The following is an 18,183-nucleotide window of genomic DNA, read 5'->3' on the forward strand; positions in this document are numbered from 1 at the left end:
CCTTGACCTGTTGAAATCTCGCTACCTCTTAGGCTCCTGGCAATTGGACCTGTGTTGTAGTCCTTAATATCATACACCCTCATCATGTCACCCGCTACTCGATCATCCAAACGACTGAAAAAGCAATCGGCCTCGCCCGCTCCTCAACAAGCCACCGACGAGGAGACTCTCTTGGCTCTTTCTGCCCGGCTCATCCAGCTATGTTCAGAAGGGACGCCTGAACAGGTCAAGAAGCTGTTCGACCTGGGGGCTCCGGGATGGTATCAGGAAGATACGATGGGTTGGAGTTGTCTGCACTTCGCGGCCGATAGGGGGGATTGGAGGATCGTCAAGACGTGTTTGGAGAACGGAGCTATCTGGAACTCCGGTAAGTTGTCGCCATGACCTTTCGGTCTGATCCAGGCAAGCTAATCTCAGAGCGTATTGGCCGTTGTTGATAGCCGACTACCTCGGTCGTACTGCCGGTGATATCGCTCTGTCGCTGAATGACGAGAAGTCGTATATGCTCATCCGCAACGAGGGTATCCGCCAAGGTAAGCTCAGCTTCGGGTCCATGTTGTATGATCGAACCTCTTTACTCATTCTTACCTCTCGCCTCCTTCTGCTATGGCAGAGATGATCCACCACGCCATGCAATCCGCTAAATCCGCCTCTTCCCCCGGCCCTTCCTCTCAGCCCGCTGTAGCCGAATCCTCTTCGTCCCAGACCGAGAACGCTACCGGGGAACACATCGACGTCGAGCACGATGAATCCACCAACACCTATCACCTAAAATCCATCGACCCCACTTCTGCCGGCGATAACCTTACTTTCTTGCGATCCAAGTTGACTTGGGACGTAGGTGAGGATGGGAAAGAGAGGGTCTTGGATGAGGATGGGAATGGGGTGATGATGGGTTGGGAGGAACCGTTGATGGTCGCCCATGTCGAGGCTGTGAAAGAGCGGCTCAAGGAGAAGATCGAGCGGGGAGAAGAGGTCAGCGTGTTGAATATCGGGTTTGGGTTGGGGATCGTGAGTACCTGCAACTTCAGCACTATCGATCCATGGAAAACGTTTTGATATCAACCAACTCGCTCCGCACCCAGATCGACACGTTATTACAAGACCAACTCCATCCAGCCCGTCATACCATCATCGAAGCCCACCCCTCCGTCCTCACCCACATCCAATCTACGCCGTTCCACAACAAAGCCGGCGTCGAGGTCCTCCCCGGACGTTGGCAAGACTGGTGCCAAGGGGACAAGCTGGCCGAGCTGATAGGCAAGAGCGCGGGTGGAGCGGGATACGATTTCGTCTTCATCGATACGTTTGCCGAGGACTATGAAGAGTTGAAGGCGTTCTTCGAGATCGTGACTGATCTGCTCGAAGGACCCGAGAGCGTGTTCTCGTTTTGGAATGGGCTGGGCGCGACGAGTGAGCCATCATCCCTTACGGTAGATGAGGTGTAGTTTACTGATCAGGTGTTGTCTTCTTGGATAGACCCGCTGATTTACGACGTAGCGTGCAACTTGGCCGAGATGCACATGGATGACGTCGGACTACAGGTACGTTCTTCTTTTCCTCGACTTCTCTCGCAATCGAAAACAAATCATGGATTCAACGTGATACTGATATCCAATCCGTTGCCATTGTGACTTGTCAGACCGAATGGAAGGACGTCTTGGTCGACGATGCGACGGCTGTCGAGATCTGGAACGGAGTAAAGAGGTCTTATTGGAATCTGCCGGTGTATCGGATGCCAGTGGCTAGTTACTCGATGTAGGCCAGTCACTTCACATGTATGCAGCTGTAGATGGATACATGCCGTATTCTGGAGAGGTCAGAGAGCAGATTTGAGGACGACTGCTGCATGACCCTTATCGATCCCATTCCTTTCATCTGTTAGCGCGCGGTTTCTGAATATTCGTCAGGAGCAGGAGATCCAAAAGCTCGAAACTTCAGCTGAATTATGCCATTCCCTCTATCTCCTCTACTTCTATTCATCGTCACATACAATCGACGACGAAACCCTTGAATGTCGACGACGGCAGATAGACCAGATACGAACCTCTACACTTCCCTCGTTCAACGACGTATCGGCAGCACACCTCGGATCATACGTCACCTCCTCGTCTTCTCAGCTTTCATCCTCCTTCTCCTCGGTTTCAGCGCCTATACCAACCTCGTCACCCCGGACGAACAGTCTATGCGAGTTTGCGTACCACTAGATCTTACTAGGATCAGTCACGCTAGCCATCGAGCCTTTTCTTGCTTGAAGAATCCGTCTGTCGATTCGGCCATCGCCATGGGTGTAAAGACTCCTTTCGCGAACGCTACAGAGGCTGGGTTCGAGCCAGGCAAGCTCGCAGAGTTCTTGTTGGAGCAAAAGGAGACGTTTTTGGAGGACTTGCGACGGGGGAGGAGAGGGAACTGGACTATTGCGATGGGAAACGAAGCTGGAGGTGAGTCTAAGGCTGACGTGCGGGGCATACCGATATCTGGTCCTAACATAGATACCTTCGACCTTTGTAGACACCGACTCGCTAGCCTCCTCCATCGCCTATGCCACCCTCAACTCGAAACTCGCCAACAAACGATCCATCCCCCTCATCCTCACCCCTTCTTCCCTGGTCAACCTTCGTCCGGAAAACCAGCTCGCCCTCTCCCTCGCTCAGGTCCCGGAATCCTGCTTGATGTACATCGACCAGCTTCCTCTCCCTACCGCCGAGCTCGCGGTCATGGATTTCAAATTCGCACTTGTCGACCACAACTCGTTGTTGGCTCAGTTTCACCCTCATCCAGAAGTTGCCGGGACGGACGACCCGGTGGAAGCTATCATCGATCATCACGCCGACGATCAGATGCACAAAGGTGCTTCTCCGAGAATCATCCAGGTTCCTACCGGGTCGACCTCGTCGTTGGTGGCCATGCACTTTGCATCCAAGTGGGAAGCCGTCCTGGACAAGGACCAAGCCGAGGAAGGTAGCGTGCCGAAAGAACTCGCCAGCTTGCTCTTTACCGCCGCGTTGATCGATACCGGTGGGCTCAAACCGGGTGAGGGTAGCAAGACGACCGAGACCGACAGGCAAGCTGGAGAGTTCCTCTGGAAGATCGCGGGGAAAGACCTTTCTGAGCTTTTCCCCGACTCGTCGGCCCTCTCTGGTTCGACCTCGACCGTGGAGGTCTCGGCCGAATCGCTGAATCAAGGCTCGATCCCTACGTCCCTGAAGGGTCTTACGGACGAGCTTTTCGCAGCCAAATTTGATGTGACGGGATTATCGTCCCGCGAACTCCTCATGAGGGATTACAAGGAATACAGTCTCCCCACTTCGCTCGACAACAAAGAAGTCAAGGTCGGTCTCAGCACCGTACCTCTCGGGCTGGGGAACTGGTTGTCCCGCGAACGAGGCCAAGATCAAGGGTGGGAAGGTCTGCTCGAAGCCGTCGACGACTGGATGTTGGAGAGAGGACTCGATGTATCGGGGGTATTGACGACTTTTAGGGAGGCAGCTACGGAAGAACGTGAAAAGGGCAAGGGGAGACGAGAGATCTTGCTCATAGTCAGGACTTCGGACGACTCGGTGCTCTCCTCCGCTGAAGCTGAACGACTGTTCAAGACTCTCCAGAAGGGGATGATCGATGCGGAAGAGGTCCTCGAGTTGAAATCTTGGCCGGGGAAAAAGGCGGGTGCGACTTTGCGAAAAGAGTTGAAAGACCTCAGTCTGGTCAGGGGGGATGGAGAGGCTGGGAAGAGCAAGGTCAACCGATGGGGTGATGTTTGGAGACAGGGGAACACGAGTTCGACCAGAAAGCAGGTTCAGCCTTTGATGGTGAGTTGGAAAATTGTCTCGCGAGCAAAACGGCATAATACCGCATGCTGAATCAAACGGCTCGATCAACAGAAAGACATCATCGGTGGATTCGCTTAGAGTTGCAGTATCGTTGGCGTCTAATTTCGGGTCCGGGGTCATGCAATATCCATGTATCGATACAACCAGATTTAATCGCATAGAGTCTATTAAGTACGTTGCCACTTGGCCTCCACCTCGCTAACCCCAACGGTCCGGGCATTCGCCTCGTCGTAATCATCCCACCGTCCATCCTCATCGATCTCGAATTCGAAGTCCGCATTCTTCACCCTCGACCCATCCTCGTTCTCGGTCTCCTGATTGGCTTTGGCTTTCCAGGACCCGCCGGCGCCGTTCGTGAAGAGGAAATTGACGGGTTCGAGACCACGGCAGTCGAGGGAGATCAGAGGTTGGAATTGGGCGTTATCTGAGGTGTAAGGTGCGACCAGGTCCTTGGAGGACGAGGTAGGTGCGATAAAGTTGGCAGAATGTTCCTTCTACGATCAGAGAGCCGTGTATAGGTGGTGTTAGCAGAGCCCGGTACCGCGTAGCTTGAACTCACCTTGCAGTGCGTACATCGCCAAACAAAGTTGGCAGTCCCCCTCGATCCCGACATTTCCCGCTCCTCCTGTATACCGAACAAGCAAATGAGACGACGTAAGTGTTTGCTCACGAGTTTGCCTTGATATGCCTAGACCGACCTTGCTACTGAGCGAAACCGCATTCTCGTGCTGTTCACGGCATGACGTGCACATGATCTGGTATAGCGAATAGATCCATCATGTGCTCAGTCTTACTTACCGTCTAGACTTGTTCTTCAGACTGATGCCGACTCACGTTCATCTGGAACTCGTAATCGTCCTTCGGCACGACATCCGTAACATTCTCCATCTCCATCTTGATCATCAGAGTTAGTTTCTGGTTTCCATCAAGCGAGAGCTTCAGCCGCATTCGAGTATATTCCCAACAGCATGGGACTCACCACCATATTGTAGAAGTAAGTTGGGGTGATGCGATTCTTGTGGGTCGTTGCAGGATCTCGGTAGATTGGGATGACGAACCGATCAAGATATTGAAGAGGATGGTCAAGGATGTCAGAATCCGCTTCTAAGGCGAGGTTACTCTTATTTCCCCCCCTGAATAGGACGAAATGAAACACGTGACTCTCTACAAACAAAGCATCGAAATACGCATCGCGAGCGATACGGATTGTTAGCTTGTCGCCGGATTGTCGAGGTATGTCACGAGGTCAAGGGCTTGAAAGACCTGTTGGAAGCAGTAATGTCAAGTGATGGAGAGCTGAATCGAGGGCTAAATCGGTATTGGCATAGTGCATAGTATCGGTCTTCGTTATGGGTCGTAATATTTCCCGAAATGGGTTTCATCAAGCCTGAACAACCTGGTCATCAAACTGGTCCTCCTGATCCTAATTTACGTGCATTATCCTGTATGATTCGATTGTATTGAAACGTCAGCGGCTAGTTTGACAACCGGAAATTCTGAACAGCGACCTCGGCCTCGACTGACCTTTGACATCTTGATGTAATCCGAGACCTTGAGATCGGCGTGTTTTTTGCACGTATCAATCAACGACTTCTGAGCCGTGTGTAGGGTACCTCGCATGGCAAGCAAGTCAACGTATCTGGAAAATGTCAGAGTATGATCGGAGGTCAGCCTTACAGAATCGCAGAAAGGGTGAACGTGGATGCTCACCGCATGCATTGATCCCTTTCCCAATTCTCCCACATCCTGTTGTTCCGGTGTAACTAGAATGGGACCAACCGAAAACTCAGCCATCCTTTATTTCATCTTCGCCCATTCCAGCCAGCCATGAGTTTAAAAACTCACCTCGTTCCTCTTATTGTCCGCCCCATCCTTCTCATGTTTCCGATGGACGATAAAGTGCTCCCGCAGAACATGAAACCTCATCCCGCTCAACAACATCTCCCCCGCACAAGCTTCTTTATTGTGCCCGAACCCAATGAACCTCTCGTCGCACCACGGTGGACCGTCTTTACGGAAGATCAGGTAGGGCTCGTAGCCTAGTTTCCACTCGTCCACCAGGTAGGTAGACGTCAGGTCTGGAGTGGGATTGAGCGAGGCGTTTTCGAAGTACCGCGTGTGGTTCGTAGGTGCTTGGCCTCGGGCGGAGATGTATTGGTAAAAGTACATGATCGTCCCGTCTTTCCAAGCTTCGGTCAGTTCCTGCAAAAGGTTTCGTAGTTTCCAATACCATGTCAGCCCGTGTAGTCTCGGGGGAAAAGTGTATCCGTGCAACTCGGCTCACCTGCTTGCTAGCCGGAAACTCGTTGAAATCCTCCGGCTCTCGCTCAGGTTCGTTATACTCGAAAGCGGGAACGACCAACGCTCCCATGCCCCTCTTCATCTCCTCCCCAACTTCCCCACCTCCACTCAAAATCTCGTTGAAGGCCCCTCTGACGTCCGTCCGCAAGCTCAGGTCTACATCTAACATCATCACCCACCCCGTCCTCGCGTATGCTCTGGCAAGATTCCTCCAGGCGTTCAATTGACGGGGGAAGTGGGAAGAGACTAGGTGGATGTCGAGCCGTTGAGAGATCTCTGGGTGGGAGGTGGAGGTGTAGAGGTCGGAGAGGGCTTGGAGGGTCCGGGTGAGGTCGGTTATGGAGGAGGCGGTCGGGGAAGGAGGAGGGATGTGGAGGACTGCGGAGACGGGGCCTAAAGGATTGCGAATAGGAAGGCTTGATCGTCAGAAATCCAGTACATCCCACTCCTAGGCGCAGGACGACCGACCTTCATACCCCACAACCAAGTCCCTGAGCCTATCCAACCTGTTCTCCGTGACGAACACTGTCATCGTCAACTCGTCCTCTTTAAAATCCCCTGCGTGCCGGTAAAAGAACGGAAAGACCTTGGACTCGAACTCCGGCAAGCCGAACGCCTTGGTCAAAGCTGGGTCGGTCCATGTGACTCTTTCCGCAGAGTGTCCTACTGAGGACGAAGAGGCCGAGGTCGACGTGACGGGAAGGGTAGCGGTGTCCCCGTTCGCAGCGGTGTCGCTGGAGTTGACGATCTCTTCAGCGGGCATGGTAAGGATCCTCTGAATTTCAGCTCGTCGAGCATGCGCCGTCAGCCTCCCGGTTCCCATGCTCATTCCTGTTTCCGCCCCTAATCCTGATCTTGTTCGCAATCGCAGCCGATAAGGAGAGTACGACGTGCTGATGTACAGGATGGAAGTGAACAGGAGGAGAGTGTACCAGAGGCGTTTCTTCTGGCTGGGTAGTAACATGGTGTCGTGCTGTGTCGTAAATGTGTAGGGGGCGTCGCGTTGAGCGGTTTCGATGTTCAGATAGGGAGATGTGGTCGAGGTCGTTGTGCAAGTCGTGTTGGGGTATCGTTATAAGAGATTCGTTCAGGTTTGTTCTCGCTCTTCAAGTTGTACGAGTCGTGATCAGAGATCAGAGAAGAAGGTTGATGAATTGATGATCCGTGTGTGTTGATGATATCTTTCCCACAAACCTCGACAAACATCGCAGCCGGGTCCTTTGCGCTATTCGCCAAGAGGACCCTCGTTTTCCCAAACATGTTTGATCATCGGCGCCGAAGGGAAGGGAAAATCTTCCATCAATCTTCCTTCGAGGTGAAGTCCCACAGCATATCGCAGTTTTAGTCTCTCTCCCGCCGGGTGATACAGCAGGTGGCCCCCCGTCCCCCCTTTTTCTTGTAGCCGAAAGGATGTCTGGTCGCGGGTAGTTCGCAGCAATACGGGGCACCAGGGTAAACGTGGTCAGGGTGCTGTAGGTGGAGGGAGACCGGCGCACAGATCACAGACCTCGTGCACTACAGCAAGGTGGATTATCGCTCCTTATCGTCAAACATTATAGCGTTTCAGAGTTTGACTCTGGGGACCGAGAGTTTGTCGTTGTGGCTGCAGCGGTACCGAAAAGAACAAAGAACAAAGGGACGATCCTCCACTTGGCAACAAGGTGGAATGGATTGATCGTTTGAGTTTTCGATGATGATGGGACACGGCCCACCCCCTCCACCCGCAAAGGACTCCCCTCCTCCGCAACCGATCACGTGGCTGAAACGAGGGAAATGACGTGTACACGGGGCAATCCAAGCCGAGCCAAGGTGGCCGCTCAGAAGCCTCACCCTGCCGGCACTCGCGACAACCGGTCGAGGTCAGACCATGGACTCGTCGCCATAAACTAACTTTGTTTGGACGCCGAGTCGCAGCCTTCTGGGAGGTCGGTCAAGGCGGTAAAACCGGAGCGCAGTTCAAACCACTAAAGAAAGAAGATAGGAGAAGAAATCACACGCCGTTCGGAGAGCGACGATAACACCGTGCATCGAGACGACTCGAGCGCGTCGCAGGAGACTGTCTCCCTTTCAAATTTACGCCCTAAAGTCTCAAGTCGATTAATGGGCTGATAGCGCAGGTCGCTTTGGGACGAAAGCCCCCTCCTGATAATCGTGCTCACAAGCAAGGTTGTACAAAGCTGAGCGTGAGATGAGTCTGTGTTCAAGGGAGACTTGTCCCATGCTACCTGACAGCTCGATACCTGGACGGCATTTTGGATCGCTGTAAACAATAGGTCAGGTGCATTGGACAGCTTGGTGGTAAGGTTTGGTCATCTTTGATGGCTTGCTCGTCGACGATCAACACGGCATAATCGCGAATATGGCATCCTACTGGGATATTTCTCTCTTCTACCTATTCATCGGCGACGTGAACCCCGAACGCTCCCTACACAGCTCGCTTGATATCGTACCATCTGGATGTAGCCACCGTGCTCGATATTCCTTCCCTTGAGCTCGAGAAGGAGAAGGTGAAAGTCGATTTGGAGTGAGGCAGACATCTACTGGTCCCCTCAGAACTCCCGGCTTCACATCTCGACTTCATGAATACCATCTGCGAAATCGTCCGGGCGGAGGGCGAGACAGAGGATGCTATTCGATTCAAAGCCCGGTTCGGATGCGAAGGCCTAACATTACCAACCCGCAGCCGTGACTCTGACGGTGTTTTCGGCAGTTGCTCAGGAAGAGTTTCAACCTCAGAGGGTGGTCGAGCCAGCTTTTTGGAAATGGCGCAGGAATGCGACAGACGACCATGTGAATAATCATCAACTCGTCGGGCTTCTGGACATCGGATAGATAGATCCTTTGGATCAAATCGCTCGCTGTGAACAACTTCAATGGCCGACGTTTCGTGGTCTCACTTGTATCGTATCATAGAGCGCGTAGACATATCCAGATGCAGAGTCGAAGCTGACTCCGATGCTCTACCGATGCTCCCCTCCGTACACGTATCTCGGTTTTCAGCTACGCGATGACGATCGCCGTCCGTAATCTCGAAGTCTATCACGAGTCTCGGAGTGATCAACCCTGTCCTGAGAGTATCGCCGTGGGCGCATCTCCTGCTGGTAAGTTGATCCTGTCCCTAATCGATCCACAGCATCGAACGTCCAGGCCGAGTTCTTCGGGTCGGTGGTACTGAGGATTTTCTCCCGCCTGTCTTGCGTATAGATCTTATGTCGTCCGATGAGCCAATCCGAGTCGCCTCAGACCGGTCCTCCCCGGTCTTCTCCATGTCCTGTTCTTCCTTCTCGTCAAGCTGTTCGTCGACCGAAGACTCTTCCCGAAGAGTTTTTGAAATCCCGAGCTCTTCAGCCGCGTCCAAGTCTGTAGATACGGTCGCCTGCCATGTGACTGGTCTAGCGGTGACCGTCTCACAAACCTCTCCGTACATCTCTGGGAAAGCAGGACCGAAATCCCTTTTCCTCTTCACACCGTCACTCTTTTCCTCTTTTCCGTCCGACTCGTGTGTTTGCTCGTCCTCGTTTTGGTCCTCGTCAGACGCCCTGATCGCGTCCAAGATGACTTGTTGTAAGAACTTCTGATTCTCCGGGAGGCGGAGATCTCTCCATAGGGAAGGTTGTGGGCCGGGGACTATGGCTGGTTTCAGATCCGACCCTGTGTCCAGTATCTCAGGATCGCCAGGATTAGGCTCGGAATGCTGGTCGTTAACAGAATCATCGGAAAGATCTGGGTCCGGGCCCGAAGTCGGGTCGCATGGGAACTGGATATCAAGATCAGAAGGTCTCATCTTTCCCGGCTTCCGGACTGGCGCAGGATCCGGTTCCGTATCCTCATCCCCAGCTCTGGATTCTGTGTCTCCCCGATCACCAACCGGAATATTCAGTCGATCTCGTGGTCGCTCCCAATGATAAGCCCTGAAACAGTATCCTATCCATCCGATCAGATATAGATGCCTGTTGATGACCCCGTTCCGGTCCGCAGCGTTCGCTCTTCGCCTCATCTGTCTGTCTACGTCCCATGCTCGGTAGGGGTCGATTTTGCGAGTGCTAGCCGTCTTCGTCTCGATTTCCGTATTCGAGTCGATCTCGATCTGATCGATAGTAGGTATTTCGGCCTTGGCGATCATTATGATGCTCTTCGTTCCATAATCATCGAAGCACATGGAGCGAGTTGCCTCCAAAATGCAGTCGAGACGACCGCAATTATAATACTCGAGCCTGGGGTTGTCAATCGAGTGAAATGGATCCGGGCTATGCGCCTGCTCTTTGTATGGCATCAATTGTGACTCTGAAAGGTTGGTCCGAACTCGAGGGGTTGCGAATTTCTCAACGTCGGATAACAACCTTCTCATCAAGCGTCCGACTTCGAAACGCATTTCAGACTGACCTGGTGGCAACCACCCTCTGGCGCAGCAATGCGAGTAGGTATAGAACTTTTCATCCGTCCATAAGGGCCACAGTGGTAAAGCCAACACCTCTTCCGGGATGGCAGGCGGGACATCGTTCCCAACAGGTCGAACTTCAGGCGGAGTTGGGGGTGGAGGAGGAGAAGGTGGACGGGAGGCCTCGAGCTTGAGAGCATATAGGGTGTGTTCTTTGCGACGCCGAGCGGCCTTTTGCGAATTCTTTCTCTCGAACAGGGTCTTTCCCGCAGGAATAGACATATGGATATGATGGGGGTGCTGATCCGGTGTCGATGAATTTACGTGAGTGTTTGAAGGGTGATTGGCCGTGGCGTATTGACCGGTTTCCCTGGACCTATGAGTCCGCTCATGCCGCTCATCAATCAAGGAGAGTGTAAGAGTTGAGAAGTCGGAAACCGCTTATGTACCCTCGATGACGAGTATCAGCAGCGAAATCGAGCTGATTGTACTCTCTTCTCACCTCCTCGACGTCGATATGGTTCCGGTGGCTCGGTGGAAGCCGAATGGTCGGTACCATCACGTCACACAAGGTCGATCTGTTCTCAACAACTTCCTCGAGCGAAGCACGAGATTATGCATAAGACAGCACAAGCCAAGTACTCCAACAGGTGCTCAACATGCCTTATCTCGATCTCCAACCATCCAGCTGAACTGGCACAATCGTTACAGGCAGTCATTTGAGAAACAGTCTCATGTTAACGAGTTATTCAAGAAAGAATTGATTGTTGCCATCTTCTAGAACCGTAACCGTCTACATTGCCCGGATGACTTGGTCAACCATATGATTGAGACGCTTTACATGGTTGATTCGCAAGGGCAAGTTGACATTCAGCTCAACAAAAGCCATCCCGGATTGGCCGAAACCGTCTGTGATCCCGACCTTCTGACGATTCAAATATATTTATTCTTGTTCCCTTGTCTGCATTACACGTTCTCAAACCACGACGACCGCCTAGAGAGGCTGGTCTACCTCTACCAATACATCCTATGAGTAGGGCACTGGTACCCGCTCGGGTTGTCGAACAGGTAGTTCTGGTGGTACCCTTCGGCGTCGTGCCACTTCCCGAGGGGTGCGAGCTGGGTGACGATCGTCCTTCCCTTGAGGCTATCAATCGGGGTGGTCATTCGGTCAGCAAAGGCGTATATGACATGATACAGTATAGAGAGCGACGCACTGCTTCTCCTGAACCTCGGCGGTGACCTTCTCAGCGATCTCTTTTTGCTCCGGCGTAGTGTAAAACAGAGCCGATCGGTACTCTACCAACCCAGACCGCAAATTAAACAGCAAAATCAGCCTCACTGCCTTCTCGCCCTTAGACAACAGCTGGAACTCACGGCTTCCCCTATCAGGTCCCTGCCTATCAACGGTCGTCGGGTCATGCGTCCTGAAGAAAAACTCGACGAGTTCTCCGTACCCGACCGAACCGGTCTGCCAGGTCACCTTGACGGACTCCGCGTGCCCGGTATTTCCTGAACAGACTTCTCGGTAGGCTGCAAAGTGCGATCGCGTTGTCAGTGAAGTTAAATTTAGGTACGATGCGAGATAGGGACACGAGACATGATAGGAAAGAGCAAGAGGGGAAAAAGAAAAGGGTCTAGGGTTGCTTACTAGGGTTGTTAGCGTGTCCACCAGTGTACCCGGAGACAGCTGAGAATTTAGGCAGATCGCCGTAATAGACCTTGAAGAGGTGCTCGGTTCCCCACTATACAACACACAAACAACACCATCGGTCAGCGCCCACTCACACCGGCGAAAGATCAGAGGGGGACAGGGAGCGAAGAGAAGACTTACGAAGCACCCGTTGGCAAAGACGGCGGTCTCGACTACAAACGCCGCAAAACCAACACATCCCCATCAGCCACCCATCGAGAGTCAATCTGACCTTACACCTTGGAAGCCATGAAACTAACCTCCTTCACCGGCAGTCAAGCTCTCCTTCTCCTTGATAGCCGTCTGGACGGTAGGAGCGGGGGCGGGTTTCGAGTGGACCATGTTGGATGCGGCAGAAGTGGTGAATGGAGCCAAAAAGTTCTTCAGTCGGAGCATGTAATCCTGGATCGGTGAGATGGATTGATTTTGAAAGGCGAGAAAGATGGCGATTATCAAGAAGGCGAAGGTTAGGTATCTGGGCATGGTGAAGAAGACGTCGAGGGAGGTTGCGAATGGATCATTGAAGTTGTAGGTGCAGCATGTGGGCGAGTCGGGTGTGGCGATGGTGCGATCGATCCAAAGAGGCGACGCATCGATTACGAATCAAAAGGTGAAGGGATCACGTGACCAGATATATCTCGGCATCTCGGCATCGCTCCCCACCCACAAAACAACCGAGATGTGCGTAAATCCATCGCTCGTTCAGACTGACATCGGTTCGAGAAAGCAACTACAGTTATACAATGATACATGGAGGACGGAACTAGGACAGAGATCCGAAATGAGAAGGTGTCGTGTGACATTATGAAAGACCCAGTCGAAGACCCGAAAACAGTGGGTGTGTGTGAAGTTGCCATAACGAAGACTTGAAGTATCTCCCCGTTCGAGAGTCCGGATCCGCCGAGTGAAGATGCCAAGACAAGACGTAGCTTGTCGACCATTGAGAAGAGCTACTGTATAGCGTTCCCGCTATCCAAAACGAGACGATAAACGTAAACCCCTTTGACGAGGAACGCGCTGGGTCGTATTCGCCAAAGTAGTTCAGGTAATCCGCATCCCGGGAAGCCTGCTCGAAAGCTCGACATTGCCGGATATAGAGGGTCCTTTCGATCCCATAGGCCACGCATGCATCAATGCCGAATGCTCTGCAAGAATGCGCAAAGGCGCTAGACATTGCAGAGTATCGTATCGATGCATGATAAGGCCGACAAAGATCGATCCGGATTGGATGATCCTGAACCTTTTTGTTTCCTTCCGGTGGTTGTAGCTCGAAATTGATATTGGTTGAGTCGTGTGTCGTGTTCGAAATCCACCCGCAGACAGGACCGCCGTGAAAGGAATAAAGTCGGGAAGGGCGTAAAGAGGTCGTAAGGGGAAAAGTCGTGAATTCCGCGAAGCCTGAGATATGGCCGTAATTGAGAACCGAATGCCGAGGCTAGGGTGATTGTTGATTCGATGTTGCGCCTTGGCGTCTTGACGTGAGGGTGGCGTCGTTATGGTTTAGATAGGTTCACCGTGGACTCGAAGCTGTTGAATGAGGAACATTCCAGGTCAATGTCTGTCATCACGTTGCAGTTCCCTAACACTCGTCTTCCACTCACTCGGTAGAGACAGGTGTATTCGGCACCCCAGTTTTCGTTGAATTTGGTCACTACGTTCTCGGTCACGACACCGAGTTCCTGAATCTGATGAGGAACTTGGAAGGTTTGCAGAGGTCGCTCCGTGTGGGGATCGTATTCCGCGGTCATGAGGAGGAGAGCTCCAGGAGCAGGAGCGATACGATCGCCTTGGTGATCACTGTTGAGTCAGGGTATCAGATCAGTGACTGCATGATCACGCATCGACTCAGCGGCGCTTACGGGTTCCACTCGAGCCAACTCTCAATCTTCTGGTGTTCTTCGGGAGTTGCGGGGATAGCCCACTATCAACATGGAGAGAACACAATCAGTCTTCAAGTCTAACAGGACTCATGATGAGAACAATCGCAAATTCACCATCTCGACATCCCTGGGTGCGCTGCTCAGAGCCGACTTCGGCACCAACTCCCTGGCGGCGTGTTCGATGGTGATATCGGTAACCCGGATCCTGCTAGCGAGACCGATCCCTAGAGAACCCTTGGATCCGGCAAAGGCCCAGCAGTAACCAGGATCGTTGAGCCCTTGAAGCGCGACGCGGGGATCCCTAGCCCTCGCCTTTCGTCCCCACATACGGCCCAGGAAGCCGGGGCGGGTGAGTTCGAGCGAAGGCGACGTCTGATGGTTCAAGACGGTGCTTCCGCTGCTGGCCAACGCGTAATCGGCCTTGGCGATGGTGTCCTTCGAGTACGTGAGCAAGGCGTGGTCGATCAATTGTTGTACGCTGAATGCCGAATCGACGAGTACGTCATCCGAGACCTTTTGACCCCAGCGGAGTCCGGCAGCCTCACGAGCCTCGGTGCGCATCTGGTCGAGCTCACGCTTGACCTTTTTGTCGCCCTCGGCGGCACGAGCTCTCATGTCCTCGAGCAAGCTGACCTTGAGTTTGGCTACCTCGTCATCGAGCAAGTCTTGGAATACGCCCGAGTGCATCGACTCGGTGTAAAAGGCCTTGTCGCCGAGAGAATTTTGCAACCATCGTTTGAGCTTTTCGTCATTCTCCTCGATAAAGTCCTTCCAGCTAGGCTGATGATCGGGTTGTTGTCGGGGTGCCGAATCGGTGACAGCCCTCTCGCTAGCAAACATCTTCTTCATCTCGGTCCAGAACAGGGGGTCCACGCGCATCTTGCCGGATCCATCACGGTGGAACGGGACAAAAGTCGGCAGGATCCTCTCCAAGGTCTGTTTCCATAACTTCTCGTCGAACATTTTAAGCATCTCGGTCTCGACCTTTGACAGCCTCGCCTTGACTTCGGACATGTCGTTGCTAGTGCTTCGTTTATGATCCTTCATGAGCGTCTCGATGCGTCGAAGCTCCTTCATGACCTCGGTATTCCCCTTGCCTGTCTCGCTCTTCAACCGGTTCATCTCCTCCTTCAGCCGCATCACCGCACCGTTGACGCCCTCCATCTCCTTGCCGATCTTCACCTGATCCTCGGCTCGAAGCTTCTGGAACTCTGTCCTTACGTCCCTCTGAGATCGGTCCAAGTCGCTCCGCGTGAGCCCCGTCGCAGCGCTCTGTACCTGCGTCGTCAACGACCGCAACCTTCCCTCGATCTCCTTGATCTCCCCCGCCTGACCGTCCAATCGCTGAACGGTCTCGTCATGGTAATACTTCCAAGTCGAATCCCCAGTTAAGTCTTGCGCGGGGGGCAGCCCGACCGAACTCCTCCCGACCCCTCTGATCGAGTTGATCGTCTCCTGGATCTCACGCCATGTATGTCTGACTGCGAGTCCGGCCCAGAAGACGAGCAGGATGAGCCCGAGCAGCTTGGCTAGCGATGGTCCGTCCATGCCTTCAATTCCGAACGTCGAGAAGAACCTTCGAACAGCCTGTACAACGAACGGTAACATACCTTATAAGCCGATGTTACCACACAGTGACGCTCCGTTGCATGGGCTACTCACATTTCTCTTTTCAGGCAGGACCACCCGCTTCCTCTTCGTCCCCGTATACACGACTCCCGGCGACGCCCTAGCTTTCGAGCTAAACCTCGATCCAGCCCGGTTAAACGGCGCCTTCTCTTTGGCATACGCCTCGTCATCCTCTTGTGCCCGAAGATCCGTACCCATAACGCTCTGCTTGTTGTCCTCCACAGCGGTAGTCCCTTCTTCTTCGTCGTCAAGGAATTGGCGACGAGGTGTCGTCCCACGCCTTTCACGTTGGTGCTGCATCTGGGCTCGTTTATTGTACTGGTACCCCCGGACGGGCTGACGTTTGGTCCCAAAGACATCCTCGTCCTCTTCTTCGTCATCATCGTCATTTCCATCGTTCCGCTCGCTCGACCCGGATAAGGATTCCGGTGGCGGAGAAAGAACACCTCCTCGTCCGCTCGCGTTCCCATTCCCATTGCCGTTCCTGCTCCCATTCAGGTTCATCCTCGGCCTAGCATGCGTACTCTGAGAGTTCGACAACCTCGTCGACCTGACAGGTAGACGGGTGGCAATCCCAACCTCGGCAGGCACGTCCAGATCGTCCTCGCTCATCCCTTCTTCGGTGTACTCGTACGCCTTCTTATCGATGTTTTTCTTAGGGTTACGAGGGCGGACGGTACCGTTCTGAGTAACGGTCTGCTGGTAAGACATTCGGGATTGGCCGGACTGAGATTGAGCGGGGCGGGAAGGCTGGAGGTGTTGCTTCTGTTGTTGAGGCTGTGGTTGTAATTGAGGGTTGATCTGACGGGGTTGTTGAAACTGAAACCCATGTCCGAGCTTCTCCGCCTGAACCTCCCTTTCCAACCTCGAATAATCCATCGGCGTAGTGTCCTCTCCAACCGAATCCAACGTGGTGCTCTCGTTATGCAACGAAGGCGGAGGAGATAAGCTGGATTTCGACGTAGATCGAAGACGTCCGATGCCGACCATGGAGAATTTGGTCAGGGGCTGGACGATCGTATCCCGGAGTTCTTCCAGCGGGGTCTTGGCCCGGTCTGAACGACGGGATTCTAGGAGATCGACGTTGAGGTTATTATTGCTGTTGTTGTTTTGAGAGGTAGAAGAGGAAGTAGCCATATTGTTCGACCCCGAAGGAGTCTTAGGAACTCTCGACCGAGCAACCGTCTTGGTGATGGCGGTAGAAGTGGATGTGGTTTTGGAGCTAGCTTGGGAGGACTTGTTGTAAGGAGGGAAATCGTGGATCTGGCTAGCGTTACCGTTGATTCTAGGCATGTTGTTCGTTTGTCTAGCTTGAGACATCGCCAGAGCGACGCTGTGAAGCAAAAGCGAAGTAGGAAGTAGGTGGAATGCGAGTGAGCGAATCAGCTCGCTGATTGCAAGGTAGTTTCGTTTGCCAGCTCGTTTGGGTACTCACTTGACACTCGTACTAGTACTACTTGTGAAGGGAGTATCCTTAGCCTCTATCGGCATGTAAAGTCTATCAGGTGATGGTTTGTTCGAAAGGTAGATGTTTGATGTCGTTTGAAGAAGGTCGTTGTTGATTGTTTGTTGTTTGTTTTGTTGTCGAGGTGATGACGATGTTGAATCCCTGTTTGACGGGGAGCTATGGAGAGGCTCTTTTCGACCGGCTTCACTAGGATGAATAGATCGATTGTAGCTAACCAGGATAGGAATGTCGAATTGTTCGAACTACTCGAGTTTCTTTTGATTTCCTATGAGGATCGAGGATGATGAAGATGATGGCTGCTTGATGGAATTGAGATGATGAACCTGAGGTCGCGTCGCGAGAGGGGGTGGTTGATGTAATTTGGGTCACGTGATCGGTTCTCGCGCAACAAATGATCGCGTTTCATGTCTCCTCGAAACTTTCTTTTTGTCCACATTTGCATGCATTGTCTGCTCAATCAGGTAGTTTTGGTGATGATGGAATTAGGTTAGTCATGATTACCTCGACCGAAGTCAAAGACGATTCCAAACTATTCAGGTGGTATCAGCTCCTAGACTGACGAATCACGAAATTGTCTGATATCGAACTGAAAGGATGCGCGTGATCACGAGACCCGGTTCAGTATCCCCCTTGGCAATCGCAAGGCGAAACTCATACCGGTACGCCTGTTCATGAAGTCAGTGAAGAGGTCATGAGAATATGCGTGCGATTATATATCTCGGACAGCCGAAGTCAAGTTACGACATTCGGAAAAGACGGGCGAGTCGAGTTCTCGCGATGCTGAGCTGTAGGCTGCCGCTTCGAGCGATATAGTACCTATAGCAGCCCCCGAAGGCAAGATTTGATTGGAACAAAGGATACGTCTGTGGCATCATATGGCGTAGTTATCATAGGAAGAATGTATATAAAAAGGCTGTTATCTCAAGGATCGAAAATATGCACTGCGTTCTATCCTTCCAATCAATCAATAGTAAAACATCTGAGAAGCAATCTAATCATGTCCA

At 52.7% G+C, this 18,183-nt stretch overlaps 7 protein-coding genes across 7 annotated transcripts; 2 read left to right on the plus strand and 5 right to left on the minus strand.

Annotated features, from left to right (window-relative positions):
- Positions 1-14: 14 nt before the first annotated feature.
- On the plus strand, positions 15-1,877 carry HD553DRAFT_314900 (uncharacterized protein). The gene is made up of 6 exons (XM_046180412.1): positions 15-367; positions 441-533; positions 614-1,011; positions 1,086-1,413; positions 1,480-1,544; positions 1,643-1,877. The coding sequence occupies exons 1-6, from the start codon at positions 85-87 to the stop codon at positions 1,760-1,762; spliced, it is 1,287 nt and encodes a 428-aa protein (XP_046034890.1). The 5' UTR covers positions 15-84; the 3' UTR covers positions 1,763-1,877.
- Positions 1,878-1,988: 111 nt separating this feature from the next.
- On the plus strand, positions 1,989-3,998 carry HD553DRAFT_286697 (putative exopolyphosphatase). Its single transcript, XM_046178267.1, has 3 exons — positions 1,989-2,441; positions 2,512-3,809; positions 3,882-3,998. Exons 1-3 carry the CDS (start codon positions 2,015-2,017, stop codon positions 3,906-3,908), a joined length of 1,752 nt encoding a protein of 583 aa, XP_046034891.1. The 5' UTR covers positions 1,989-2,014; the 3' UTR covers positions 3,909-3,998.
- On the minus strand, positions 3,882-5,071 carry HD553DRAFT_74092 (uncharacterized protein). Its single transcript, XM_046184460.1, has 5 exons — positions 4,810-5,071; positions 4,665-4,745; positions 4,529-4,585; positions 4,390-4,455; positions 3,882-4,324 (listed from the first exon to the last, which is right to left on the minus strand). The coding sequence occupies exons 1-5, from the start codon at positions 4,813-4,815 to the stop codon at positions 3,998-4,000; spliced, it is 537 nt and encodes a 178-aa protein (XP_046034892.1). The 5' UTR covers positions 4,816-5,071; the 3' UTR covers positions 3,882-3,997.
- A 592-nt stretch (positions 5,072-5,663) lies between these two features.
- On the minus strand, positions 5,664-6,894 carry HD553DRAFT_274551 (glycosyltransferase family 49 protein; the record flags this gene model as incomplete). The annotated part of the gene is made up of 3 exons (XM_046177868.1): positions 5,664-6,032; positions 6,115-6,524; positions 6,600-6,894. The coding sequence occupies 3 exons, from the start codon at positions 6,892-6,894 to the stop codon at positions 5,664-5,666; spliced, it is 1,074 nt and encodes a 357-aa protein (XP_046034893.1).
- A 2,195-nt stretch (positions 6,895-9,089) lies between these two features.
- Positions 9,090-10,952, minus strand: HD553DRAFT_74218 (uncharacterized protein). Its single transcript, XM_046184461.1, has one exon. The coding sequence runs from the start codon at positions 10,789-10,791 to the stop codon at positions 9,250-9,252; it is 1,542 nt and encodes a 513-aa protein (XP_046034894.1). The 5' UTR covers positions 10,792-10,952; the 3' UTR covers positions 9,090-9,249.
- A 193-nt stretch (positions 10,953-11,145) lies between these two features.
- Positions 11,146-12,749, minus strand: HD553DRAFT_314910 (peptide methionine sulfoxide reductase MsrA). The gene is made up of 6 exons (XM_046180413.1): positions 12,463-12,749; positions 12,344-12,375; positions 12,161-12,254; positions 11,887-12,042; positions 11,727-11,808; positions 11,146-11,656 (listed from the first exon to the last, which is right to left on the minus strand). The coding sequence occupies exons 1-6, from the start codon at positions 12,683-12,685 to the stop codon at positions 11,524-11,526; spliced, it is 720 nt and encodes a 239-aa protein (XP_046034895.1). The 5' UTR covers positions 12,686-12,749; the 3' UTR covers positions 11,146-11,523.
- A 946-nt stretch (positions 12,750-13,695) lies between these two features.
- On the minus strand, positions 13,696-15,246 carry HD553DRAFT_274676 (UNC-like C-terminal-domain-containing protein; the record flags this gene model as incomplete). The annotated part of the gene is made up of 4 exons (XM_046177877.1): positions 13,696-13,999; positions 14,071-14,123; positions 14,197-14,658; positions 14,716-15,246. 4 exons carry the CDS (start codon positions 15,244-15,246, stop codon positions 13,696-13,698), a joined length of 1,350 nt encoding a protein of 449 aa, XP_046034896.1.
- Positions 15,247-18,183: the final 2,937 nt, after the last annotated feature.

This window comes from Filobasidium floriforme, assembly GCF_021052385.1.
Source record: "Filobasidium floriforme strain CBS 6241 chromosome Unknown HD553scaffold_17, whole genome shotgun sequence".
Taxonomy (NCBI): Eukaryota; Fungi; Basidiomycota; class Tremellomycetes; order Filobasidiales; family Filobasidiaceae; genus Filobasidium; species Filobasidium floriforme.